The 27,331-nt window shown below is 37.4% G+C and overlaps 1 protein-coding gene across 1 annotated transcript in view; it reads right to left on the bottom strand.

Moving 5' to 3' along the window:
- Positions 1–27,331, bottom strand: part of LPCAT1 (lysophosphatidylcholine acyltransferase 1) — a 51,725-nt gene that overhangs the window by 6,867 nt on the left and 17,527 nt on the right. Inside the window, exons 4-12 of the mRNA XM_087721946.1 lie at positions 19,867–19,979; positions 14,843–14,903; positions 12,509–12,567; positions 11,083–11,117; positions 8,718–8,772; positions 6,271–6,353; positions 3,632–3,757; positions 2,705–2,858; positions 164–262 (exon numbers count right to left, since the gene is read on the bottom strand). Of these exons, the coding sequence (XP_087578072.1) occupies positions 164–262; positions 2,705–2,858; positions 3,632–3,757; positions 6,271–6,353; positions 8,718–8,772; positions 11,083–11,117; positions 12,509–12,567; positions 14,843–14,903; positions 19,867–19,979 (785 nt within the window). The remainder of the gene's footprint in view (positions 1–163; positions 263–2,704; positions 2,859–3,631; positions 3,758–6,270; positions 6,354–8,717; positions 8,773–11,082; positions 11,118–12,508; positions 12,568–14,842; positions 14,904–19,866; positions 19,980–27,331) is intronic.

Genomic DNA, 27,331 nt, shown 5'->3' with positions numbered 1-27,331 from the left:
ATTTGTAACAGATAGTAACATTTATGAGCAGTTGTAAAGTCAGTAATGAGTTCCAGATACAATGATATTGCAGTATTTGACCTAATATTTACCTATGTTGCAAAAAACACCCTTTGGTTTTTAAATAGCCATTAAGCATTTTAAATAAAAAACTGTAACTTGCCTTAAAAGCCAACTGCATTGTTTGCAATGTTTTGGACGGTCTACAGACTACCGACAAAGCTGTTACATATTCTCGTATGTCAATCAGGCCATCTTCCTTCTGTTGAAAAAATAAGAGTAACATGTAGAAATTCATATCTAGAGAATATATGAAAATTTCTGCATTTACAGACACCAATTTCCTAAAACTGGGATTAATGCAACTATTTAGATATATAGGGGGCAAATCCTTGTGAATTTTTGAAAATCTAATGTAAACTTCCGTGACCCGTCAAAACTGCGCTCGACTAAACCGCGTCGCTGACGTCATCAACAGGGCGACAACAGCCAGCGCGGAGAAAGAAGGGCGCTTTAAATAGCGCTTTGAAAGCAAGCCAATTCAACTTAAGGTAAGGGTTAGGTTTAGGGTTAGGTTAAGGGTTAGGGTTAGGTTTAGGGTTAGGTTAAAGGTTAGGATTAGGTTTAGGGTTAGGTTAAGGGTTAGGTTTAGGGTTAGGTTAAGGGTTAGGTTTAGGATTAGGTTTAGGGGGGTTAGGTTTAGGGGTTAATTTTAGGTTTAGGCTTTACAGCGTGCTTCTGTCTCCGCGCTGTTGTCGCCCTGTTGATTACGTCAGCGACGCGGTTTAGTCGGGCGCGGTTTTGTGGGTGAACCGTAAATTTCTGTTTTCCTTATCAGAATGGAAGTTAGAAAGTTTGAAGTGTGTATATTTATGGTTTCATTTTTCAGTAACCCCTAAAAGTGTGATTATGTAAAGAAATACGTATAGGCAATTCGAGTAGCATATTTGTATAATTTTTTACTGCAGAGTGAAAAATTTAGCAGCGGAGGAAGGCAATTGTCTCCATGAAATATATGTAACAGAATCAGTACTGTTAGGTGGAGTCATATCATACCAACAGCCATTTCCTGTTTCCAAATATAGGTAGTCCTCAACTTACAACTAGAATTGACCCCAAAATTCGTTAAGGGAGTTTTGCCCCATTTTACAACTTTTGTTAGGTGAATAGCTGCAGATGTTAAATTAGTAACATAGTTGTTAAGTGAATCTTCTTCCTCATTGATTGCTTGCCAGAAGGTTGCAAAAGGTGATCACATGAGTCCAGGACATTGCAACCGTCATAATTGTGAGTCAGTTGTCAAGCATCCAAATGTAAATCACATGACCAAGGGAATACGGCAATGGTCAAAAGTGTGAAAAATGGTCATAAGTCACTTTTTTCAGTGCCATTGTAACTTCGAACAGTCAGTAAACAAACTGTTGTAATTGGAGAATTATATATACAATTATATACAATTATATACAATTAAATATACAATTACATATACAATTTAGCAATAGCAGTTAGACTTATATACCGCTTCATTGGGCTTTCAGCCCTCTCTAAGCGGTTTACAGAGTCAGCATATTGGCCCCAACAACAATCCGGGTCCTCATTTTACCCACCTCGGAAGGATGGAAGGCTGAGTCAACCCTGAGCCGGTGAGATTTGAACAGCCGAACTGCAGTCAGCTGAAATAGCCTGCAGTGCTGCATTTAACCACTGCGCCACCTCGGCTCTTCTCTCACATCAGAGGTGGGTTGTTCCCGGTTCAGCCCAGATCGGGCAAACCGGTAGTAGCGGCAGCGGGAGGCTCTGCCCACCCATCCGGATGCTTCTGCGCATGCGCAGAAGCATCGCACACAGGCATGAGCACACCCGAACCAGTGGTAAAAAAAATTGGCAACCCACCACTGTCTCACATGCATGTAAGTCCTCAACTTACAACTAATTACTTAAAAACTGTTTGAAGTTACACTGGACTTTTAAAAGGGCTACCTTACCGCTCATCCTCAAACTTATAATTGCTGCACCTCCCCATGTTTACACAATCATATTTCGGGTGTTTGGTTATATTACTGGCTGCAGTGATTTGCAATGATTTTGCTGTTTTCCAGCAGAAAATGGCAAAAAATGCCCTTGTGTATGTTGGATTCACTTGATGACCAGGTAGTTCACTTAACAACCTTGATATTTTGCTTTATAAACCACTAATAAAAATTGGTTGTAAAATCTAGACCAATCATGCTGTCCTTTGACTTACATATCCAACAGCTTATGATGAGAATCCTAGGTCCCATGGTGGTCATAAGTCAAGAACCATCTGTGGTGACGCAGTGGTTAGAGTGCAGTACTGCAGGCTACTTCTGCAGACTGCCAGCTGCCTGCAGTTTGGCACATTGAATCTCACCCGGCTCAAGGTTGACTCAACCTTCTGTCGTTCTGAGGTGGGTAAAATGAGGACTCAGATTGTTGGGGGCAACATGCTGACTCTGTAAACCGCTTAGAGGGGGCTGTAAAAGCACTGTGAAGTGGTATATAAGTCTAAGTGCTTTTGCTATCTATACATTCATTATCACTCATTAAATCATATACAGATCGGGAGAAGGGGAGGAAGAGACTTCAATCTTGTCACATGGACACAAGTGGATTTTACCCGCAGTAACATTTTCTACTGTACAATAACTTTCATGTTATATTTCTGGTGATAATGAATTCTTACCTCTTCAAAAAGTGCAAACATATTTTCTAACATATCTGAAACTTGGATTTTCAAATACTCTGCAAATTCCTTGAGAGTGACTTTTTTGTTTTTCAGTTTCCTAGCTCTTTCTGAGTATGCATCAAGTTCTTTTTCAAGTTTTTCCGGCTTTAACCTTAAAATGGTAGGGGAAAACAAAGTATTACCTTTGGACAATAATCATTTAAAGGGGGGTGGGAAGAGAGAGAAGTCCTCTCTATTTCTTATATTAGCCCCAAAACCCATAAAAATTGAAAATTTAGTTTCAATTGAAACCTGTTAGGAAAAAAAAACTTGATTTCAGTTAAAATTTATTTTCAACTGAGCAATTTATGTTCTGTTTTACAAAATACCAGATCAAGGCTGTACATTCTTTTTAATATGCCCCTATATATTTTTGTTCTCAAACAGATGTGTTTTACAAATTCTGTATCCTGAATTGTATTGGAATAAAGACTTTGGCTATCAAAAAAAAAACAGAAAAAAAAACAGAGTATTTCAACAGAACTCTCACTTCGTAAAATACATTACTTTTAGCAGAGAAAACATTTTTCCCAACACAAATTCTTATGTTTATAGTAAGTGATGTATAGCTATACAGCCATATAAAATCTCTGTAAAGATATACTAGATCTGCCACTTTTTTTTCCAAAATCACACTTCAAATCACTTTTTTCTTTGCATCGAAAAGCATGAAGAAAATAAGGCTGTTCTTTCATTTCTGAACCAAAAGCTACCTGAAGAACTCAGAAAAGCAGTGACATGCATTTTATAATCAGTTTGTCACGCAGTTCTAAACAGTTACAAAGCTTTTTTTATTTGCTAAAAACATATTGTCAATGTTAAAAACATATATAATGTTAAAAACATATACAAAAGTATATTATTATGTATTGATAATTTGCTTACCCAAGATTTCTTACAAGTTTTGCAAATTCTAAGAGACAGGTATTTGATGGGAGTTGGAGCTGTCCTTCGGCCAAAGCCAGCTGGCAATCTTCAAAAGTATAGTCTGTTATTGAAATTCCTAAAGCCCTTAAATAGACAAAATTATGTACCTATTAGATTTTTTACAACCCCTGGTAAGCCCCAATTATGGGAGGAAGCTAACTGCTTCCATCATCTGTCAATCGGCTCATCACAAGAGTCCATCACGACAGAAACCCAATATTTTTACTGTTGCCTTTGTTATATTTGTGGTTTTTTTATTTGTGCTGATAAATAAATAAAGGGAGACTAGTATAGATCTATTTCAAGCTATTTAGCTCTCATCAGCTAGCCCAGGTTCAAATCCCAGTAAGGGTATGGCTAGCTGATGAGAGCTAAATAGCTTGAAATAGATCTATACTAGTCTCCCTTTATTTATTTATCAGCACAAATAAAAAAAAATGTACATATATACATATATACTCATTCACACACAGGTTCATGAAGCATCTATTTGAGGCATAGATCAAAAGTTCAATCTTGTCATGGCATAGCATGGCAGTACAACTGAGAGGTTTTCTTGCTTTACAAACCTTTCAGATATTAGAAGTGGAAGGTAAGAATTGAAGCAGAGATAATGACTCGAGGATCCTATGTTGAATTTGCATTGAAGAGACTAGAATACATCCTATTTAGCATATCCATTTCTTGCAATCTCCAAATTGCACCTCAATTTATAATTTAATTTATAACTGCAGCACAGATTGCCATATTTGGTTATTTTGTAATTTCTGTCCTCTTGTTCCAATCAGATCCAAGAAATGGTTAATCAGGGTGCTGCCTTGACACCTTGTATGTGTAAATTTCCACAGAATCCAATATTGGGACCATTCCAATTTAACATCTGAGTCAGGATTTGGCAGCTTGGTTTTCTGATCCCAGCAAATCCATGCAATGAGTACTGTAAAGCCATTTTCCCATTGCAAGATTTTGGTTACTTCTTAAAGTATGTTAGTTACCCACAAAGGTAGTTAGGAGTTAAGTGTCCTGAAGCGTCTGACAATACTCATTTCTATATTTATCAAACACTCGGCTGATGTGTCTATTCTCAGTCAGTACTTGGAAACTATAATCAGATGGATAAGGATTAACAGATTGAAACTAAATCCACTGCAAGTGAGATTTGACAGGAAAATATTCTCAGGTTCTAGAAAGCACACAGGTCTTTCTACAACTGAGGTGTTTGTTATTTCCCTAACAAAATGCGTTTAAAAAGAAGATTTTTAAATATAGAATAGCAACTTTATAAAGTAGGTGTAATCCATATAACTCTTTTTCAGCCAGGCATGATAGCAATAACAATGGCACAAGTTATATACCACTCCATAGTGCCTTACAACACTCTGAGCAATTTACAACGTCAGCATATTTCCCCCAACAATGTGAGTCCTAATTTTACCAAACTTGGAAGGATGGAAGGCAGAGTCAACCTTGAGTCAGTCAGGATCAAATCTGTCAGCCTGCAAAACTGCATTCTAACTCTTGCCCAGAGGTGGGTTCCTACCAGTTCGCATCTATTCGGTAGAACCGGTTCGTCAAATCTACCAAACCAGTTAGAAGAGGCTCCACCAGTGGACCCGGAAAGCAGGCCACACCTACAGAAGAGGTTCCAAAAATTTTTGAAACCCACCACTGGCAAGGATCTTGTAACTTGACAGCTTTAAGACTTGCATGCTTCAATGCCAGAGTTTCTGAATAGCTACTTGGACCGACCTAAGTACTAATTCATAATTTCATATCCGGTCACATGGGCGGCAAGCCACTCCTATCCAGTCACATGGATGGCAAGCCACTCCCACAAAGGAGTCCACACCCACAGAGTAGGTTCCAACAATTTTTGAAACCCACTACTGCTCTTGCCCCACCAGGGCTCATGATGTAGAGTTTCTATTTTTTTCTTGAATAGAAACCTTTGCAGTGCTAATTTTTATTTCTAAAAAAAATCTCATGTTCAACTATTAAAATATATTCTCTTCAGTGTAGGGACCAAAGATTCTGACATTTCAGTTACAGAAAAAAACTTATCTGCAAGTATTTAGACAGTTTTGCTGTTTTCATTATCTAGTAAAATGTAGAGTTAGTACTATAAAAACATTTTATTCCTGGATATATGCTTGAGGAGCACCTCATCTTACTGGACTTCCTTTATCAACCTTCTTCTTCTCAGCTTCAAGTTTTGATGTTTACATGAAATATAAACTGTCAATGAGACAGAGGACCTTAACAAGAAGAACTCTGATACTGTGGGGGAGATAATCTCTTATCTGCAGTTTTCCCCAAACCACTTTATTTTAGTAATATAACATAATTGCCTCTCTTTCTCGGTAACAAGCATGCAAATATTTAGTTAGGTTTTTGGTTGCCTCTACAATGTTCCTAATTTGTTTTTGTTTGAAACACAGCAGTTAATTATTTCCTGCCACTAATATTTTCCCTCTATCTTTTGACATTATGGCAGAGAAAAAACATTTTTCTTGCAATATTTCATATAGAAGCAAAAATGTTGCTACTGCTTGAAACTATGCAGCTATTGGGCTATTTGAAACCTTAAGTTTACTCACTCTGCCATTACACGCCTCACATTGTTCGCGTATAAAGATGGGTTTTTCTTTTCCTCTTCAGAAGGTATATACACAGGTAGGAACTATACACAGGAAAATAAGTTTTAATGCACAGTCATTATCACATTACACAAACATATAATACTGGTGTTTTGAAGACGAAGAAATGTTATGAGAATAAGCATTTAAAATTAGGAATAAAAAAAACACCTAACAATTTGAAGCCTGAATAGTTATCATTGAGAATACCAGCATGACAAGCGCCGTACTTGGTTTTCATTCCCTCTATTAGCATGTTCTAAGAACAAATGTAACCCTTCAGAAAGCAAATGACTATTTTTACACAAATTATGTTTCTATCTTTGTATTAAGATTTCCTGTCACTGCAGTTATTCCATTTTCCCCATCATTCAAGCCTTTAAACTGGGGAAACCCTTTTTATTTAAAAGAGCACTCAGATGTGAAATGGATTTCTTTCCTGCCTCTGGGTACAGTATGGTTTAGGTTTAGGTTTATTAGATTTATATGCCGCCCTTCTCCCAAGGACTCAGGGCGGCGTACAACATTAAAAGAAACATATAATACAAAAGTTAAGAAGAAATTAAACGGGATATCCCAAACCCAATTAAAATTGACAATGACACATTTTTTTTTAAAAAAAAGAATTAAAATTAAAATTAACAATGATCAATAATTTATTTTGTTTTGTTCAGGCCAGGCTGGCTTAGGGCGCGTCGGAAGGACTGGAGGTCGGGGATTATACGAAGCTCCGGGGGCAGCTCATTCCAGAGGGAAGGAGCTCCCACAGAGAAGGCTCTCCCCCTGGGGGTCATTAGCCGACACTGTCTGGCCGACGGCACCCTGAGGAGGCCAACTCTGTGGGATCGCACTGGACAGTGGGAGGCTACCGGTGGCAGTAGGTGGTCTTGCAAGTACCCTGGGCCTAAGCCATGGAGCGCTTTAAAGGTCATAATTAGTACCTTGAATCGCACCCGGAAGACAACCGGCAACCAGTGCAGGCCGCCTAAAAGGGGTGTAACATTCTTGTCCTCCTCCAAATAGTTTACTTATCAGAATTAGCGAAATGATTGCTTCAGTTGCCTTTTCAAAATGTAGAGATGAAGTTGAAGTAACTCAAAGTAATTTCCTTAACAATATTCTTTAAAAAGTACAAGAGTGATTTTTTTCCTTACTATCTTGGATTCAAAATATAATAGACATCTGAAATAACCTGAGTGAACAATATTTGCAAACCCATTGGAGACATGGAAGAATATCTCCACTGCCTTACTATCAGTCTAAATTGTTGTATATGCTAATAGCTGCACAAAAAGTTCAGAAATTGCTAATTAGCTTCAAATTACAATGTACTTTTTAATGAATTAAGTTTATTAAAAATATTTAATATAGAATAATTAATTATTTTAAATGGTATGTTTTCAAGAAAAAACCACCATTTTGCAAAGAATATATGTATGTTGTAGGAACTGTACTACAATAAAACAATAAAGCAGAACATAGGAATTTTTCTTTGAGAAAAATCAAAAGCAACTGTTCTTTGTGAGAAAGATTAAGTTGCAGTAAAAGAAAGTCAAACAAAATTCAGTACTTTTATATATTGGTCTTAAGAATTTTAAACAATTTGTGGATAAAAGAATAATTAGAATCCCATTAGTTAAAGTTATAATGGCAAAATGACATTAATAAAAACGTTATCTGCAAATAGACAATAATTTTAGTTACACAGTTTTACCAAGAATATGGTTTAAATTCCATTAGCATGGAAAATATGTTAATTTATAATATACAGTATATGACCATGTTTCAATTTGTTTTATCATAATGTTATTAATGAAATTACATGCTAAGCAGATATGAACAATTAGTATTTAGTTTCTGTTAAAGATCTCATTCCTGCTTGCACTTTCCATATAGATGAGTAAAAGCTAAGCATCATTACTATTAAGAAATTTGTACTGTATTGAAGTAAGAGTGTATTAATAAACAGAGATATGTTGCTTTATATTTTGATAGAAAAATTATTTGTTTGATTTTCGTGAAAGGAAATATTCCTTGAAAATAACTCTATGGGATATTGAAGAAGATACATCTCGGGAAAGTCTGATAGAAGAAAGCCAAATGTTAAATGTAAAGCTTGGCTTAGCTAAAATAGTGTTAAATAGTGCCAAAAAAACTCTTCAGTTACCTACCCCATTCATATATCAACTTCATATCTGATTATTTGGGTTGGTTTAATTACTCCTTTGATGAAGTTAAGTAAAAATACTTATTATGACAAAAGTCATAAATCTCTATTATTATATTCTATTTCACATAAATACAGAAAGAACATCACTAAAAGAGAGTTGTGGGTTTTTTTTTATTTCTCTCTTCCAGTATCTATGCAATAAAGTGCAGATTAATTACACTTGTGTTATTATACTTACCTCTATTTCCACGAAGTTATGAAACTGACATAAGGTAAGCCACAGAATTGTCAACCTTAAGAATAGAAGAATAAAATAGATTAAACTTTAATAAACTTTAATGTCACTTTAAATGTACATAATCAGCATACATTAAAATGAAATTTTGTTGTATTCAGCTCTCAAAAGATAAGCATTATGCATATACCCACATACCCACACATATATGACACAGAGAAACATCAATCTAGTTTGAATGTGTGTGTGTATGTGTGTGTATGTATGTATGTATGTATACATATACATATGCATATATATATACATATATATACACACACACACACACGGCAAAAGAAAAAGAAATCTTGCAAATTTACAAGATGGGTGGCATAAGAAACAATGATGTTACAGAATTTAGTACTCCCTCTAGAGATACTACAACATCTCTTCCCAAAGGGGAACAACAGAAACAGATTGTGAAGTGCGTTTGTGGGGTCTCTAACAATACTTCGAGCTCTAAGCACATAGTGCTTATAATCAGCATCCTGAAGAATGGGAAGCGAGTTTCCTATACTCTTCTCAGCTGTCCTTATCACTCTCTGTATGGACCTTTTTCCTATACTCTTCTCAGCTGTCCTTATCACTCTCTGTATGGACCTTTTTCCTATACTCTTCTCAGCTGTCCTTATCACTCTCTGTATGGACCTTTTATCTGAGGCACTGCTGCCACCAAACATACAGTGATGAAGTTTGTTAAAATGCTCTCAATCATGCCTCTATAAAAAGTGGCCAGGACAGGAGGAGAAAGATGTGTTCTCCTCATCCAATTCAGGAAATGCAAAGGCTAGTTTGCACGCTTCACTAAAGATAAAAAAAAAATCTTGCCATTTGACTAGTTCATATACTATGATCACTTCTGTTGTTAACATTAACACTTTTGAGCTTGAAACAACTAGTATTCCGATGTTTTTGTTTTGTCTATTCTTGAAACAAAACTCAGGGCTTTTCAAGTATATGGGCTTTTTTATGTCTCATGATTGGTACATTTTGTGACTCATTATTAGGTTATTTTTTTTCTACCCTAGCAAATGCACCAATCGGCACTGCCATGCACCTAATGCTATTAGTTTAGGCTAATAGTATGTAGGCTAGAGGTGTGTCATGAGCTGGCACGCTAGAGAAACTAACCATATGGTTTAGCATGCGAAAAGCCATGTTGGATTCTGTTCTGTTGCTGGAGAGAAAATTATTATCAATAATTTATTATGACTGGAATAGACTACTACTGCAGCTAGTATTCTGATATCATACTTAGGCAACCTTGTCTATTCCCCTGCATTCCATTCTAGTCAGAGGTGGGCGAATTGGTAGTGGAAACTGGGACTAGGTCGCTAAATCGGTAGGGGCGGCAGGCTGACCATGCCCCAAACCGGTTTCCCCGTGGCCCATGCCTTTCCCAGCATGTTTTTTTACTCTGTTTTTAATGTTCTGCGCATGCACAGAAAAATTTGCGGGCAACTGCGCAAAGTGCGCGCACAACAAACCGACAGTAATGCTGCCAGCAATCCACCCCTGATTCTAGTATTGTGCTTATATTTTAGTTCTAAATTAAAAATTAAATTTAAATCTTTAAAAATTCTCCCATTAAAGATAAGAACATCTCTCCTTAAACTCCCTCAACCTTTGTACTACGAACTTGCCTTTAAGGAGAAATTAATTGTTTCAGCTGGATGCATACTAATATTGCTATCTCTGCTGTGTTGCTTGGTGGAGTATATATACTTTAAAGAGAGCCTTTCACACAGATGCATAAAGCTCTTGTAGTAGCTTTGTATTTTCAACTTCCAGTCTCAAACAGCATTAGTGACTCTTATTAAAAAATATTACCGTAGCCAGTTCTAATGAAAACTGCGTAGCAAATAGCACTCAGTACTGAATATCAACCTCCCCTCCCCCCCGTTTGCAACATTAGAATAAGAAATGAGGGAGCAAGGATCATGTTCCAGGCTCCCTTTTTTCTTATGGTTGGGATATTTGAAATATTTCACTGTCTCATAGCCAGATCAGGAAATTGGGATAAGATTTTTCAAGTTGCATTATTTGCTCTGAGGTGAAAACAAAACGCATGTTTCTTATTTCATACACAATCCTGCAGGTATTAACAATGCATTCTATTTGTTTTAAAAATTGTTTCACAGAGGACATGCCTCAAACAACATTAACAATCCTCAGAGTAGTCAGATCACTTTGGATACCAATTGTCAGTTTTTATTTTAGAAATATTAAGTCACTGCCCTTTACATCTGAGCAAAAAATAATTTGGAGGGCGAATGTCACACTAAATCTTAGAGTAATAAATAAGTCAAATAGTATGTCACTGACTTACGCTCCTGGACCTTGCCATGTCCATGTAATCGTATCCTATAAACAAAATAATTGTTTTAAATATAGGTGTCACAACTTCTTGTTCTACTCTCAACATATTAACAGGCTTCATCAGAAAAACAGCGTCCCTTTAACAGTAGATAGATGTGATACATTAATCACAGTATCATTTCAAAGATTTTGAAAATGATTATTTAAATTAGAAATATAAAGCCAGGTGTTAAACTTTACATGCTAATTTTATGTCTTACACCAGTGGTTCCCAAACTTGGCAACTTTAAGACTTGTGGACTTCAACTCCCAGAATTCTCCAGCCAGCTGGCTGGAGAATTCTGGGAGTTGAAGTCCACAAGTCTTAAAGTTGCCAAGTTTGGGAACCACTGTCTTACACAAATAACATTTCTATTAGAAATATTAGAAATAGAAGTATTAGAAATAAAAAATTAATCTATACCCTCAGAAATAAGACTTCAAGGCAGATAAAATAATGAAGCGTTACAATGGAAATCTATTCCAAGAAATGTGGGCGCGAGTCCACGAATGGCATGTCAACATATTATCTAACAGAAAATTGTACTGACTGGATTGATTCTGCAGTCATGGGCTATTTTAATCTGAAGTATTTCGCAGTACTGGTGTATGGTAATAGCATAATATAGGCTAATTCCATCACTGTTCCCATGTTTGTATTGGGCCTTCCTTCCAGGGTGGAATGAATATTATATCAAAGAAAAATCTTTTCATAATTATCCACAACTTAAAGCCAAATTGTCGAATGGGCTAGCAGAGGATTAGAGGAGGGGGAGTAAGAAGGAAATTGAGAGATGAGAGTGAAAAGTGGACATCAACAGCACAATGAAAAGTGCTCAATAAGAAAATGAAACTAAAGAGTTAGCCAGAGAGTTATGAACATCCCTTAATTTGGAGCTCAAAATATCAGCTGTACTTATACCAAAACAATTCTTTCTAACCAATTCTTATCCCCTACCCAATCTGATTTCTCTAAGTCAGACTATTGCTTAGAAAGAGTGCTAAACTGGTATAGCAATAGCAATAGCAGTTAGACTTATATACCGCTTCATAGGGCTTTCAGCCCTCTCTAAGCGGTTTACAGAGTCAGCATATCGCCCCCACAGTCTGGGTCCTCATTTCACCCACCTTGGAAGGATGGAAGTCTGAGTCAACCTTGAGCCGGTGAGATTAGAACCGCTGAACTGCAGATAACAGTCAGCTGAAGTGGCCTGCAGTACTGCACCCACCTCGGCTCTTGGTGTGAACAGGTCAACAGCCATCTAGTATTGGTCCTTTGATTTCAAGAAATAGATTTGAAAATATACTTCCAAATAATTTCTTAATATTTCCTCTAATTTCCTCTAATAGACAGTATTATTTCAGATATTAATACACACAATTGGTACAATACATACCAGCTTGTTTGGATAACGTAAGATCACTGGTTGCACAGGTACTCCAGGGATAAACGCTCCTAAAAATATGCATGGGATACATATTTAATTAGAACAATCTCTCGCTCTAAGCTATTATGGCCTTAAATAAAACTGAATAAATCTAAATCCAAGGAGAACTCACTAAAATCAATGGCTATTAAATTACTTACATCCAACTTAAGTACTGCTGATTTCAGTAACTCTGTTCTAAGCCTGATTAAGCCTGGATTTTGGATTGTGTGAGCAATGGAGTATCTGTGTTAACTAATACTTTAGCAGTGTTTATTTTCTAGACAACATAAACAGCAATATTTCCCTGCCAATATAATCTCTTGACGTTGATATATGTCTGTGAAGATTTTCAGTCCCTCAGGGCATGGTTATCCCAAAAGTGCTTTTTTTTTCCTCCAAAAGGCAACTGGACTTAATTTTTTTCTTGAAGACATTTTTCCTTGATGTTGATATATATATTTTCCAGAATGGACAGAGCAGAAGTTCTATTACAAGCCTGTTCATTGGAATATACATGGTGTTTTGAAAAAGAAACATTACAAGATGAAACGGATGGTTCTGCCCTTTTTAGAAGAGTTTTAAATTTGAAAGAATTCTGATTTGAGTCTAAAATAAACGTTTTGGACTCAAATTAGGGCCATTTCAACCTGAGAATACTTCCAGAATGGAATAACCAGATGAAATAGCCCATTTTATGCTCAATGTTCTTTGAATTTGAAATGTATTGCATATCTTTATATTTGTTTTCCAATGATATCCCTTTTCAAAAAAAGGAAAACAAATCTGTTTTATATAGATTTTCCACACAGATTTTAAGTTTATGTCTTACAAATATTTATGCGAATGTAATTGACATTATTCTTGATAATCTCAATGGAACAGATATTAGATGGAAGAAAAATGCATTATAAATCAAATGTATAATTGCAAAATTAGAAAGACCTCCCAAGTGAACGAATCAAGACGGTTTTATGTGTTTTTCCAGTTTCTGCAATGCAAAAATTAACATCATCTTTGGACAATTGCTAGCACCCTTCTAGATTTGCATTATTAACATTCCTATTTTGGTTCATCATTTTAAATTTCTTTAGAATTCAGCAATTTACCCATAGGAGTCCAAAACTCTTTGTCAAAGTCCCAACAAAGGAGAACTTAGGGTTTTTGTATAAAGACATATCTAATTCCATTTGTATGTTATCCAGTTATTGAAACTGTTATTTAAATCTATTAAACCAAACATTTATCCTAGAAGTTTCCAAATTTTAATTCTAATTTTCTTTTTCTGTCTCTGAGAGCTTTAGGTCATGCCATGGGGAAGGGAACAGTAATTGGTAGTATTAGGAAAGATTAATGCAATGCAATCAATTATTGACAATACGCAATCACAAAAACCTGGATTATAAATTCAAATATATCCACATATTTCATAAATTATGCAGTCTGAGTATTTTAAAGATATTTTCTTGGATCTCATAGCAGTAAGTAAACACAAAAGCACATACTGTATTTTTCGGAGTATAAGACGTACCTTTTTCCCTCAAAAAAGAGGTTGAAAATCTGGGGGTGTCTTATACACTGAATAAAGCATTTTTTGCCTCCTGAAACTCCACCTCCTTCACCAAAATGGCTGTGCATAGCTTTTAGAAGGCGTTCAGAGAGTTCCTGGGGGCTGGGAGGGCAGAAATGAGCAAAAAACGGCCCATTTTTTGCCTCCCCAGCCCCCAGCAGCACTCTATAAACTTCCTAAAAGCTATCCATGCCCCTTTTTTTGACAAAAAACAGGTCCACTTTCGCGAAAAATGGTCCGTTTTTGGCTCGTTCCCCTCCCCCGGGGAGCGCACTACAAGCCTCCTAAGGGCTATTCATGCCCTTTTTTTTGGGGGGGGGGGAAACGGGCCATTTTTGGGACGTTTAAAATCTTTTAAAAAATTTTTCCTCTTCAGAACCTTCTGCGTCTTATACTCCAGTGCGTCTTGTACTATGGTGCATCTTATACTCCAAAAAATACCGTATATCAAGAAATAGCTTTGCATTTTCCCAGGGAACAGTCAGAGCATTTTGCAAAGTTTTACAAATATTTGAATTTTTAAAGTATTTTTGGTCAATTAAATTCTGCAAAGCATAATATTTACATATGTATAAATGATATAAAAATACTCAGTAGTTACTCCACAAAGGAAGGAAACAGAAAAGGACATATTTTTGCTGTAATGTAAGAAGTGAAACTGAGCAATAATGAAGACTGAATTGCATTGTTTCAAAATCCAAATCTATTAAAGGAAAGTTGTCCAAAATACTTACCAGGTTTGAATGTAATTAGGCAGGATCGATTAGTACAGGTTCCCTCTGGGAATATCATTATCTTAAAAAAAGAAAAAAAATCAAAATGCCTGGTTAATATTGTTAGCCATCTGGTCCATCCTGTTAGGACACATGTTTCAAATGCAGAATTTAGTCTTCAATTTGCTATTTGAAGCACTTGTAAAGGGAAAGTAATCTCTGAAAGAATTCATGGAATGAGGCCCAGTGTCCATATATAAGCACTATCATTTTGGCACTGTAAAAGGCAGGAAGTACAGTAAATGTTTTCTCTCCATAAACCCATTCCTTCTTATCTAAGAAGATAGCTCTTTACTGCTTAAGAAGAAAATACACCGAGAAAGCCGCCACTAATCTATCTCTTCAGAGCCCATGTTTGGAATTCCTCAAACTTCTTCCAGTTCAAGGAACTCATTTCCAGGAATGGCCAAACCACCCTTGCCTAGTCAATTTGAGGGCTACATTATATTAAATTGGAGAATGTTGAAAAAAAGGGAATACAGTGATCACTAAATCCATAAGAAAATGCTAAATTGCTTGGTTCATTCAATTCGGAGAAAACGACAGTTGATTAAAAGACATAATTTATGAATCAATGTAAGGAAATTCTAGGGGGAGGAAAATACTCATATTTTCTTTCTTTAATTTTTTTTTCATTAGTTTTATTACAGAAAAAGCACACACAAAAAAGAATCATCTTTCATTACATCTTGTAGAAAGCGTAATCCATTGGTCACAAGTACATTTCGTGCGTTCCTTCCACAATCACATATATTCCATTCAGTTTGAACTGTATATGTTAAAAATTTATATATTTTGCTATCACCATGCCACCATTTTCATTTAATTAAGATTTCAAGAACACAGCCACCTGCTGGCATTTTTTTCTTCTTCCCCCCGTCTCAATCAATCTGCCATATCTTTATATCTTTATAACATATTCTAAAAAAAAAAAGTCAATTAATAGGACATCTAACATTTCCTCTCCCTAACATACCTTTATTATTGTTATAGTTAACTAGAGGTTATTTACTATTTTTCTCACCTCTCCTCTCCACAGGCGCAAAAAAGCAACAATCTCTAAACAACAATCTATTAATATGTGTTAACAAAATGACCATTTAAAATCTAAAACAATCTAAAAAATGTTGACATTTCTAGTTGATAATCACCAAAGTATACATTAACATTCCCTTTTGTTATTGTAGTTAAAAGAAAACAGAAAAAAAACCAATTGTTTGCTATTTATGTCACGTCACCTCCAAATCCAATTCTAATCCAAATTATTATACCTTCATAACAGGATTTGGGGGGGGGATACTCTAATCCAAATTATTATACCTTCATAACAGGATTTAGGGGAGGGATACTCTTATTTTCTAAGCTTGCTTTTCTCTGAAATGAATAGAGACTTTCCCCTTCTAAAGCATACAATTATTGCTCTAAAATCATTCATTCACTATGTTTATAATACCGTAAACAACAATGGTCAGTGTTTATTATGATTGCAGAAATGGAAGGCCTTTGAAAAGTCATGGAGGTTTCATTACCTAGGCTCTACAATGACCACATTCCACAAGCAAAGTGCTGCAATAACACAACAAGGTAAGTCACAACAGGCTATTACAGACTTCTTTTACAAAAGGTGAATAGAACAGTTCATTTAGTGACAGTTCAAAGTCATAAGGGCACTGAATAAAGTGACTTACGATGTTTTTCACACTTAACAACCTTTGTAACGTCCCCATGATCATGTGATCAAAATTCAGATGCTTGGCATCTGGTTCATACTTATGACCGTTGCAGCGTCCTGGGGGGTCATGTGATCACCTTTTGTAAGCTTCTGACAAGCAAAGTTAATTGGGACACCAGATTCACTTAATAACCCAGTTACTAACTTATCAACTGTAATGATTCACCTAACCGTGGCAAGAAATGTTGTAAAATGGGGTAAGACTCACTTAACAATGGAAATTTTAGGCTTAATTGTGGTCGTAAGTCGAGAACTACCTGTATATGAATACCTATCCAGTGATCAAGGACAATGAATACTGTTGACAAATACTGCTGGTAAAGAACTGTACCAGCTTGCCACACTGACCTCATTCATATGTCACATTCAGATAAGCTTATGATTGGAGAACATACCAGCTATATGTCTCCTGAAAATAGATGTAGCTAATGCCTAAGCTTTGTTAGTGAATATAATACAGCACCCAAATAAAGAATGTTGGTTTTGATAGTAAGAAAACAGAGAATTAAGCTATTAAGCAACTCAAAACCGTGGCACGACAAAACCGCGGTCCACTAAAGCGCGCCCGATTAAAGCGCATAGCTGACGTCATCAGCGACAAATACGACCGCGGAGAAAAAAGGGCGCTTTAAAAAGCGCTTTTAAAGCAAGCCGATTCACGTAAAGGGTTAGGTTTAGGTTTAGGGTTAGGTTAAGGGTTAGGGTTAGGTTTAGGGTTACGTTAAACGTTAGGGTTAGGTTTAGGGTTAGGTTAAGGGTTAGCATTAGGTTAAGGGTTAGGTTTAGGGTTAGGTTTGGGGGGGGTTAGGGTAAGGTTTTCGCGTTAATTTTAACTTTACCGCTCACAGCGTGATGTTTTCGTCGCGCTGTGATGACGTCAGGTACGCGCTTTCGTCGAGCGCGCTTTAGTCTACCGCGGTATTGTGGTGGAACCCTCAAAACTTCATTCCTAGATTTCCTTTTAACTGATAAAATCCTATGTTCCAAATCCTGAGAAATCTGATTAATCAAACCAGAGTATTAATTCATATTCATTTATGAGAAAAAATCTGTAGCCTGAACCAATGGATTCCTGATAATGCAAACCCAGCAAAGCACAGTAAAATTCAAGCAACCATGTATGAGAATTGTAAGAATTATGTACCCTTCACTGCAGAATTATAATTATAACACAATACTGTTTCACATTCAAGCATCCATGTAAGAATCACTTGTCAATGGCTTTCTTAGGCTCAGTGTCTTCTACAAACAGATGTTTAACTGGGATATTACTTTACCGATAAACAATGGATCAGAAATTTAACCTTAAACTCTTAATTAATTTAGAAATCCCTAGATAAGAGCGCTTAAATATTTTAAATCCAACTTATATTTATTTGTTGCTGGCAGTCTTTGAACAACTGCTGCTATAATATAAATAACTTCTGTTCATAGGAGTCTATTTATTGTTTTCAGAACATACTCATTTCTTTATTTTTAGTGGAGTCCAGTATAACAATTATATCTAATTCCTGTTATTTTAAAGACCTTCAACACTTCTAATGGATATCTAGTTTTTTTATTTCAGTATATCAATGATAATGCTTTTCTGTTTAGCACCATGCTCGATACTTTGTTTTCTGCCCTATTTTCTCCCTCTTTCCTTTCTAAAAAGAAAAAAAAAGTACTCAGAACGAAATCTTTTCAATTAAAGCCTACACCTGGCCACATCAAAAGGACACTTCACATTCTTTTCTGCTCCAATAAAAATCAAAATAAACATATGCTAATTGAGGACCTTAAAATGATTCCTCTGGAACGACCTCCCTGTGGAGATCCGGACTCTCACCACCCTTCAGGCTTTCCGCAAAGCCGTCAAAACCTGGCTGTTCCGACAGGCCTGGGGCTGATGAGTTCCCACCCCCTCTCGAATTTGTGTGACTGTTGGTTGCTTTTAAATTGTTTTTGTATTTTGTTTGTTTGTTTTTGTCTGTATTATCCCTTTCCCCTTTGGTTTGTTAGCCGCCCTGAGTCCCTTCGGGAATAGGGCGGCATACAAGTGCAATAAACCTTCTAACCTTTTAGATTCTTTCCTTTCCCTTTGTTTTAAAGTGGGAAAAAATGCTCTTCCTCAGCAACTCTCCTCTGAGTGCTTACGTTGTGTAGTGTGAAGACTGCTGTGACTGTCATCCACTTAAGGCAATAAAATGAAGAAGAAAATGTGGTTGGGGATGATATATAGAGCCGGACGTAGCGGTAGCGTGAGAAGGAAGATGAGGCCAAGGACAAGCCCCACAATATACCGTGAAACATTCAGGAAAGAAGGCTGAATGAAAATGAAGAGAATCTGACTAAGGGGCAGGATTGTAATTCAGACTTCCTGGTCAGCTCAATATGTCTGGCACACATGTTTTTTTGCTCATCTGCCTGTGTTTTTCCCCCCCTGTTTTGCTAATCCTAGATTAGTAGATGAGCACAATTCCTAAGCCAAGGAGACAGCTGTGCAAAAATACAGGTTTTAAAATAAAAAGATCATTCATGTCTCACAACTACGTGCATTCATATTTTTTTAAAAAAATGATTGCAAGACAGTGCCACAATTCCCCAAGGAAAAGAAAGCTCAAATGTCCTACCATATGCAAAGAGAGGAAAAAATGAAAATTGATCTCATAACCTGAAAACTCTCTCACCACTATTTGTAATATACAAATACTAGACTGAAAATTCGATAGCCGTAAGTACCATGTAAATAGCAAAATGAATGACCACCACAGAAAAGAGAACCATGATTCTCAAGATCAGACATCTATTAAACAAAAGAACTAGAATGCTAATGGATCAAAAATTTCATTCAAATGAATTATTAATTATTTCAAATAACATAATAAATCTATATGTAATCAAAATTATAGACAAAAACAATATTTCCTTTGCCTGCAAAAGTATTCGGAGAAGATAGCTTCACATCCCCCTTCATAAATATTCATGGGCATATCACAATTTAGAAATAGAAATATGGGCTAAATATTCCTAAGTATTATTTAAAAAGAAGCAATGTTTCTGTTCTTATAGGTAGGTTTACCACTTTAAATCAAGTTATGTATAGGAGAGAAGTAAGAAAATGCTAATTCAACAGGGCAATGAAAAATTCTGAATTCAAACCACTGTTGGGATTCCAAATGGTGATGGCTATCATGTTGAAAAAAAAATAGCATACTTATAGCATTTCTTTACACGCAAATAATACAATTAAATTAAGATGCTTTATCAATACCTGTGGCCATTTGCCATTAGACTGAGCGCGCCGTCTTATCTCCTCAACAGTTTTTCTGCGGGAATCCTGATCCAATCGAGATACAAATACAGGTCGAATGTATTTAATTAAAGCTAGAAAGAAACACAAAAAGATTAACATTCCCAAGGGTGTTCCTTTGGTATTACCATATTTTTCAGAGTATAAGACGCATCGGAATATAAGACGCACCAAGGTTTTGAAGAGGCAAATTTAAAAAAAAATGTAGGTGGGTAGATAGAGGAATAGAGAGGGAGAGAGAGAGAAATACAGTAGGTAGGTAGGGAGAGGGATAGAGAGAGAGAGAAAGAATGAAAGAGAAAGAGAGAAAGAGAAATTCAGTAGGTAGGTAGGGAGAGAGAGTAGGTAGGTAGAGGGATAGAGAGAGAGAGACATACAGTAGGTAAGTAGGGGGAGAGAGAGTAGGTAGGTAGGTAGGTAGAGGGATATATATATAGAGAGAGGTAGAGGGAGGGAGGGAGGGAGGGAGAGAAATAACAGTAGATAGGGAGTGAGAGAGAGTAGTTAGGTAGAAAGATAAAGGGATAAATAGTTGATAAATAGATAGTTAGATAGATAGATAGATAGATAGACAGACAGACAGACAGAGATAGGTAGGTAGGTAGGTAAGGAGAGAGAGTATGTGTGTAGGTAGGTAGGCAGGTAGGTAGAGGGATAGATAGAGAGAAATAGAGATAGGAAGAAATACAGTAGATAGGTAGGTGTTTCTGCTGGCACAGCACTTGATCAATGTAATTCTCACCAATCAGTTAAAGAGCTTTCCAAAAGGAAAGAGTTTTTGCACTCTGCAAACCTCCCCCAAATGGCAAGTTTTTCACAAAAATGCACTCATTCCCCGCCCAAAAAGGCATGAATAGCCTTGGGGGACTTGCAGAGTGCTGGGGGGGGGGGAATGAGCAAAAAAGGCCCATTTTTCATGAAAACGGGCCCGTTTTCCATCAAAAAATTTGAATGCATAGCCTTATGGAGACTTATAGAGTGCTGTTGGGGGCTGGGGGCAAAAATGGCCCATTTTGTGTTCATTTCTGTCCTCCCCAGCCCCCAGGAATTCTCTGAAAGCCTCCATAAGGGTATGCACGGCCATTTTGGTGAAGGGGGCGGGGCCCCAGGAGGCAAAAAATGCTGTATTCGATGTATAAGACGCACCCAGATTTTCAGCCTCTTTTTTGAGGAAAAAAGGTGCGTCTTATAGTCCAAAAAATACGGTATTTAAGTTATGTAAAATGTATCAATAATAGAAGCAAACAAAATATAATTAATAAAGACTTCTAGGAAAAAAAAGACAATGTAACTGTTAATTTTTTCTTTATACTTGACAACAGGAACCACCGTTGAGTGCTACAATAGTAGTAATACATTAAAAAATAAACTAAAATAAACTTGTTAGTTATTACTTTACATATTAAACCCTTAAACTGAAAGCACTTTCTAAAATCCAACTTAACATGCCCATTTTATTCTTTTTTTAAAAAAAATTACCTTACTGAATTGAGAACAATTTGAAGCTCCAAACACTTGAGACAATTACTTGTTCTAGGTGACATGAAAACTTAACTAAAAAGCCAAAACGTAGCAGCCTAGAGAAAAGTTTATAAATCCAATGCCATGCGATTTTAAAATTATGTTATTCTCTTCTTCCTAATTATTCCAGCACTGGAGTGAGGATCCCCAAGGGTGGAGGAAAAAAAAAACCTATAAGATTTGCCCTTTTACCCAACTTCCTTATGAGTTGAGTTACAGAAACCTTCCCTGTTATTTAGGCTCATCCATTGGTTTTGGGCCATATCGTTCTAATATTGGGAAGCAAAGTAAAATCATAAGCTCAGTCACGGTCACGTGATCTTTCACTTAGTGACTGAGTTGCCAGTCTCAATTGTAGTTGCTAAATGAGAACTACTTGTATGAGCAGAACTATCAGGAATCAAAGAAAAGTTTTACCTATGTACATGCAACTTCTTTTCCTTCTCTCATCCTCCCTATTGCCTATGAAATATATTCTCAAATTTACATACCATACTCCGTGACTCATTTGCTAGGCTATTTTACTGTACTTATTTATAACATCATGGACCTGCATGGTATTGTGTTACTTGTGAAGCAAAAGAAAAATAGTTGTCTAGGAAAGTTTCCCGTGCTTTCACGAGGGAGAGGGGTAGGAATAGATTTTCTGAAAAAGGGGATGGGGTGAAAAAAGAATGAGGGGTCTCAAACTGACGGCCCGTGAGATGGATGCATCTTGCGCAGGCCACACTCACCCCAGCTCTGTGACGGGGGGGAAAACATCGCAATACATCACATGATATCATGAAGTTGCAAGTTTGACACCTGTGAGCTAGAGCAGTGGTTCCCAAACTTAGCAACTTTAAGACTTGTGGACTTCAACTCCCAGAATTCTCCAGCCAGCAGAGAATTCTGGGAGTTGAAGTCCACAAGTCTTAAAGTTGCCAAGTTTGGGAACCACTGAGCTAGAGTAAGGAAGATTGGTTGCCATCTTTCACCTGAAGCTCACATTACAATGTTATTTCCAAGAATAGAACTGAGCAACTTCTTAGATGCCATCTTTAGAATACAGAGATAAGGGAACGCAAGAGTCTTGGTGGATTGATAATATTATAGGTTATTTTTCAAAACAGAAATGTCAGCTGAATGTCCAGAGCTAATCCAGATGCCTTTTCCAAATGATTTGCTTGTAGCATTACTATTGCTACAGTTCAGCTAAAGATGTGAGTCCAAGGGAGAATTTCTATTGTCAAATGTATTCCAAAAGTGCTAGCAAAAAATCCCCTCAAAACATTTATATTTGTATCAGTCTTCTTCGATTCCAGATACTCCTCACCCATGACAACACATGAATTTAAATGCCAATTTTTTCCTCAATTTAGTTAAACAGGTTTAAAGCTTTCGGAGCGAGTTATTATTTTGTGTCACTTATTAAAAAACGAAATTCCATTGGTGTCTTAAGAATGCTGTTTAAATTAAATAAGAATTAAATTATTCTTCATGTTTACAGAAGCTTAGGCAAGAGCCTGATTTTGAGAAAAAAAAATATAATAATATTTTCCATTTCCACAATAGGCAAAAAAGTTGTTACACACAAGGGGCTCAGCAATATGCAACAAGTTTTTGGAGGCAGCTAGAGTTCATCCTCAGCAATATGTGTAATTGCCTTTCTGATAATTTGATTCCAGTAGTTGTAGTTACATACAAATGTTGCAAAACTACCTGAAAGAAAATTACATAGCAATTTTAAATTAAGAAATGCAGTTGACTCCTTTGTTTATGGAATCACTTAAAAATGCCAACAAGGGTCATCAACCAAAGTAATTATCTGAATTCACAATCTAAGACAAACACTGATTAAGAAACAAACAGATAACACACACACATTCAACAAAATACTTTTTAACTAATATACTACTAACTGGAAACCTCTTACAAGCAACCTGGATTAAATGTGGTTCATTGGAAAATACAGAAAACCTAATATTTTCCGTGGCACGACAAAACCGCGGTCCACTAAAGCGCGCCCGATTAAAGCGCGTACCTGATGTCATCAGCAGTGCGACAAATACGACTGCGGAGAAAAAAGGGTGCTTTAAAAAGCGCTTTTAAAGCAAGCCGATTCACGTAAAGGTAAGGGTTAGGTTTAGGGTTAGGTTAAGGGTTAGGTTTAGGGTTACGTTAAGCGTTAGGGTTAGGTTTAGGTTAAGGGTTAGTGTTAGGTTTAGCGTTAGGTTAAGGGTTAGGTTTAGGGTTAGGTTTAAGGTTAGGTTAAGGGTTAGGTTTAGGGTTAGGTTTGGGGGGGTTAGGGTAAGGTTTTCGCGTTAATTTTAACTTTACCGCTCACAGCGTGATGTTTTCGTCGCGCTGTGATGACGTCAGGTACGCGCTTTCGTTGAGCGCGCTTTAGTCTACCGCGGTTTTGTGGTGGAACCATATTTTCAAGCAGGTTTTTTGTTTTAGGAGCTGAGGTGGCGCAGTGGTTAAATGCAGCGCTGCAGGCTACTTCAGCTGACTGCAGTTCTGCAGTTCGGCTGTTCAAATCTCACCGGCTCAGGGTTGACTCAGCCTTCCATCCTTCCGAGGTGGGTAAAATGAGGACCCGGATTGTTGTTGGGGGCGATATGCTGACTCTGTAAACCGCTTAGAGAGGGCTGAAAGCCCTATGAAGCGGTATATAAGTCTAACTGCTATTGCGATTGCTATTGTCCAGGTAGGACAAGAACACTCCGATGCCAATTGAAAGCTTTTTTCTATAAATGCCTTTTGTGGTCTAAGGTAAGACCTCTGCAATAAAAGCTGTGCTGAAAGCCTAGAATAGAAACAGTTCGTGCAAAAAAATATGGATGAACTATTTATATCTGGTTACCGTAGAAGGTATAGATGATAATTATGGATTACCATCAATTCCAATATCTCTCTGCAACCATATGTTTTCAACTTTCTCTGAAATAAATCTTTGGTCTGAATCAACCGAGGCTTTTTTTACGAGATATACTTTCCTCCCATTTGAATGCCATGTGGTAGGCAAGCTAAGGTTAAAAACGGAAATAATTATGGAATTCCCTGCAAGTCTAAGCACTATAACCTTCAGTCAGTAGAGATAGCAATAGCAATAGCAGTAGACTTATATACCGCTTCATAGGGCTTTCAGCCCTCTCTAAGCAGTTTACAGAGTCAGCATATCGCCCCCAACAACAATCCGGGTCCTCATTTTACCCACCTCGAAAGGATGGAAGGCTGAGTCAACCCTGAGCCGGTGAGATTTGAACTGCTGAACTGCTGATCTAGCAGTTTACCATCCCATCAAGCCAAGTGCACTCCAGGCAAGCCGTAAAAATAAAGTATATAGGTATAAATAGAAGTTGTCTAAGGAGACTATTTTCCCTAGCCTTAGTATTAAGCATGGCACCATTTGTGGTTTAAGGTATTAACAGTTTCATCAAGAACCGGTGCAATAATATACAGGCATGTGAAAAAAAATAAGAATATCTCATTGAAATTTTTGACTTTATCAATGAGCCGAGGTGGTGCAGTGGTTAGGGTGCAGTACTGCAGGCCACTTCAGCTGACTGTTATCTGCAGTTCGGCGGTTCTAATCAAGGTTGACTCAGCCTTCCATCCTTCCGAGGTGGGTGAAATGAAGACCCAGACTGTGGGGGGTGATATGCTGACTCTGTAAACCGCTTAGAGAGGGCTGAAAGCCCTATGAAGCGGTATATAAGTCTAACTGCTATTGCTATGTACAGATATTTGATATTTATTTCAACAATATCGTTAAAGGGGATGTAATTTATCATGCACTACTTACATTTTGTAATCCATTGTGTAAGTTAACATAAATCAATTTTCACATGTGAAAAGAGAAAGCAAACAGCTGTACTTACTACCTCAAAGGTTTAAGATTAAAATCAGGTGCACAAGATCAGGTGCAAATGATTTAGAAAATCATCAGACAGGATCTAGTAGGAATCTGTATAATTGAAACCTCAGATATTTAGTTTGATTTGCCCTTTGTTTTTAAGTGTGTGGTATCACTTCACGTAGTACTAAAAGAGCTCTCTTGAGGTCTTCAGAAAGAAGATGATAGATGCCTATATGTCTGAAAAGGAATTTAAAAGAGCTTGCCAAACAGTTCAACATCAATTATTCTACTGTTCTTCACATCTACAAGTGGAGAACATTTTAAACAATTGCCAACTTGCTCAGCCTGGGAACAAAGCACAAGTTACTGAATGAAGTCTCCAATCAAATCTTATTATGTGACTTTCTATAGTAGTCTTGCTACTGCTGATATCAAAAGTAGTACTCAAGTGTACCAAAAGAAAAAAGCTTCATAAATTAGATCTCACAGGGGAGCTGTGCCAAGAGGAAACACTTTGCTGTCCAGAAAGAACATCAGAACAAGACAAATGTTTACTCATGAACACCTAGGCAAACTTTTGGAACAAAATGAACAGGATAAATAAGACGAAACGCAAGAGTTATTTGGCCATAATGCTTGAAGGCCTGTTCGGAGAAAACCAAAGACAGCATTTCACCAGAAGAAGACAATGCTAACTGCAAACCATGCTGGTGGCAATGTTATGGTTTCAGGCTGCTTTGCTACATCAGGAGCTGAGCAACTCAACTTCTCACAGGATCTAGTATGAATTCTTTAAAGTATTAGGTTAGTGAAGGAGAACCTTTTTTGGCTCGCGTGCCAAAAGTGGGGGGAGCACAGTGAGATCGTGTGCGGGTGTGCCACATCCATAATGCAATGCACGACCCCAGCGCGCATGCATGCATGACCATCACTCCCCCCCCTTTTTTTTGCATGCTTTTTCTGTCCTCCCCAGGCTCCAGAGGTTTCATAGGAGCCTGGGGAGGGCGAAAACAGCCCCTCCCCACTCCTCCCAGAGGCTCTCTGGAGGCTTCAGGAGCTTCCCTGAAGCCTCTGGAGCACAAAAAAACAGCCCTATGGGCAAACCAGAAGTTCAGGAACGGACTTCCGGTTTGTCTGTAGGGCTGTTTTTAGTCCTCCGGAATCTTCAGAGACCTTCTGGGGGCTTCCCTGAAGGCTCCGGAGGACGAAAAACGGCCCTACAGACAAACCGGAGTGACTTCTGGTTTGCTTGTAGGGTCGTTTTTTGCCCTCCAGAGCCTTCAGGGAAGCCTCCAGAAGGTCCCTGAAGACTCTGGAGGGCTAAAACCGACCCTAAGAGCAAACCGTAAGTCCGTTTCTGAACTTCTGGTTTGCCCATAGGGCCATTTTTTGCGATTCGGAGGCTTCAGGGAAACTCCTGAAGTCTCCGAAGGGGGCGGGGGAGGCTGTTTCGCCGTCCCCAGGCTCCTATAAACCCTCTAGAGCCTGGGAGGGGAAAAACAACCTTTAAAAAAAGGCTGAAGTCAGCTGACAGGGAAACGCCTCACGTGTCCTGACAAATGGATCTGCATGCCACCTATGGCATGTGTACCATAGGTTCGCCATCCCGGTATTAGAGGATGCTTGAAAATAATATGAAACAATGTCAGAAGACTGAAGAACAACTGAAAATGCTCCTTGCAGTTGACCTGAAGCATTCTAGTGTATTCATCAAGAGATGAATCATCAAGAGATGGCTACAAACAAATAAAAGGAAATGGAGGGTAATGGAAAGGCCAGGTCAAAACCCAGATCTAAATTTCACTGATACGCGTGATTTGAAACAGGCTATGCAAGAAACCCCTCAAACAGGCAAAAATTCTGATGGAAGAGTAGAAAAATTTCCCCCCAGCTAATGTCAAAGACTGGGAGCGATGCCTATCCTGATGTTGTTTCTGCCAAAAGGGATATATAAGGTATTAGAACAGAAGGAGATTGCATACACCATATATTAATTTTTGTTGAATAAATGATTGCAAAGTCATTTCTCAGAACGTTTTTTGTTCAGTTATATCACCTTCA

The sequence above is a fragment of the Thamnophis sirtalis genome, unplaced genomic scaffold (genome assembly GCF_051295495.1).
Source record: "Thamnophis sirtalis isolate CommonGarterSnake01/CBP01778 unplaced genomic scaffold, rThaSir2_p1.2 scaffold_8, whole genome shotgun sequence".
Lineage (NCBI taxonomy): Eukaryota > Metazoa > Chordata > Lepidosauria > Squamata > Natricidae > Thamnophis > Thamnophis sirtalis.
Note: the sequence above shows the minus strand (reverse complement) of the source record. Positions and strands in the feature narration are given on the sequence as shown.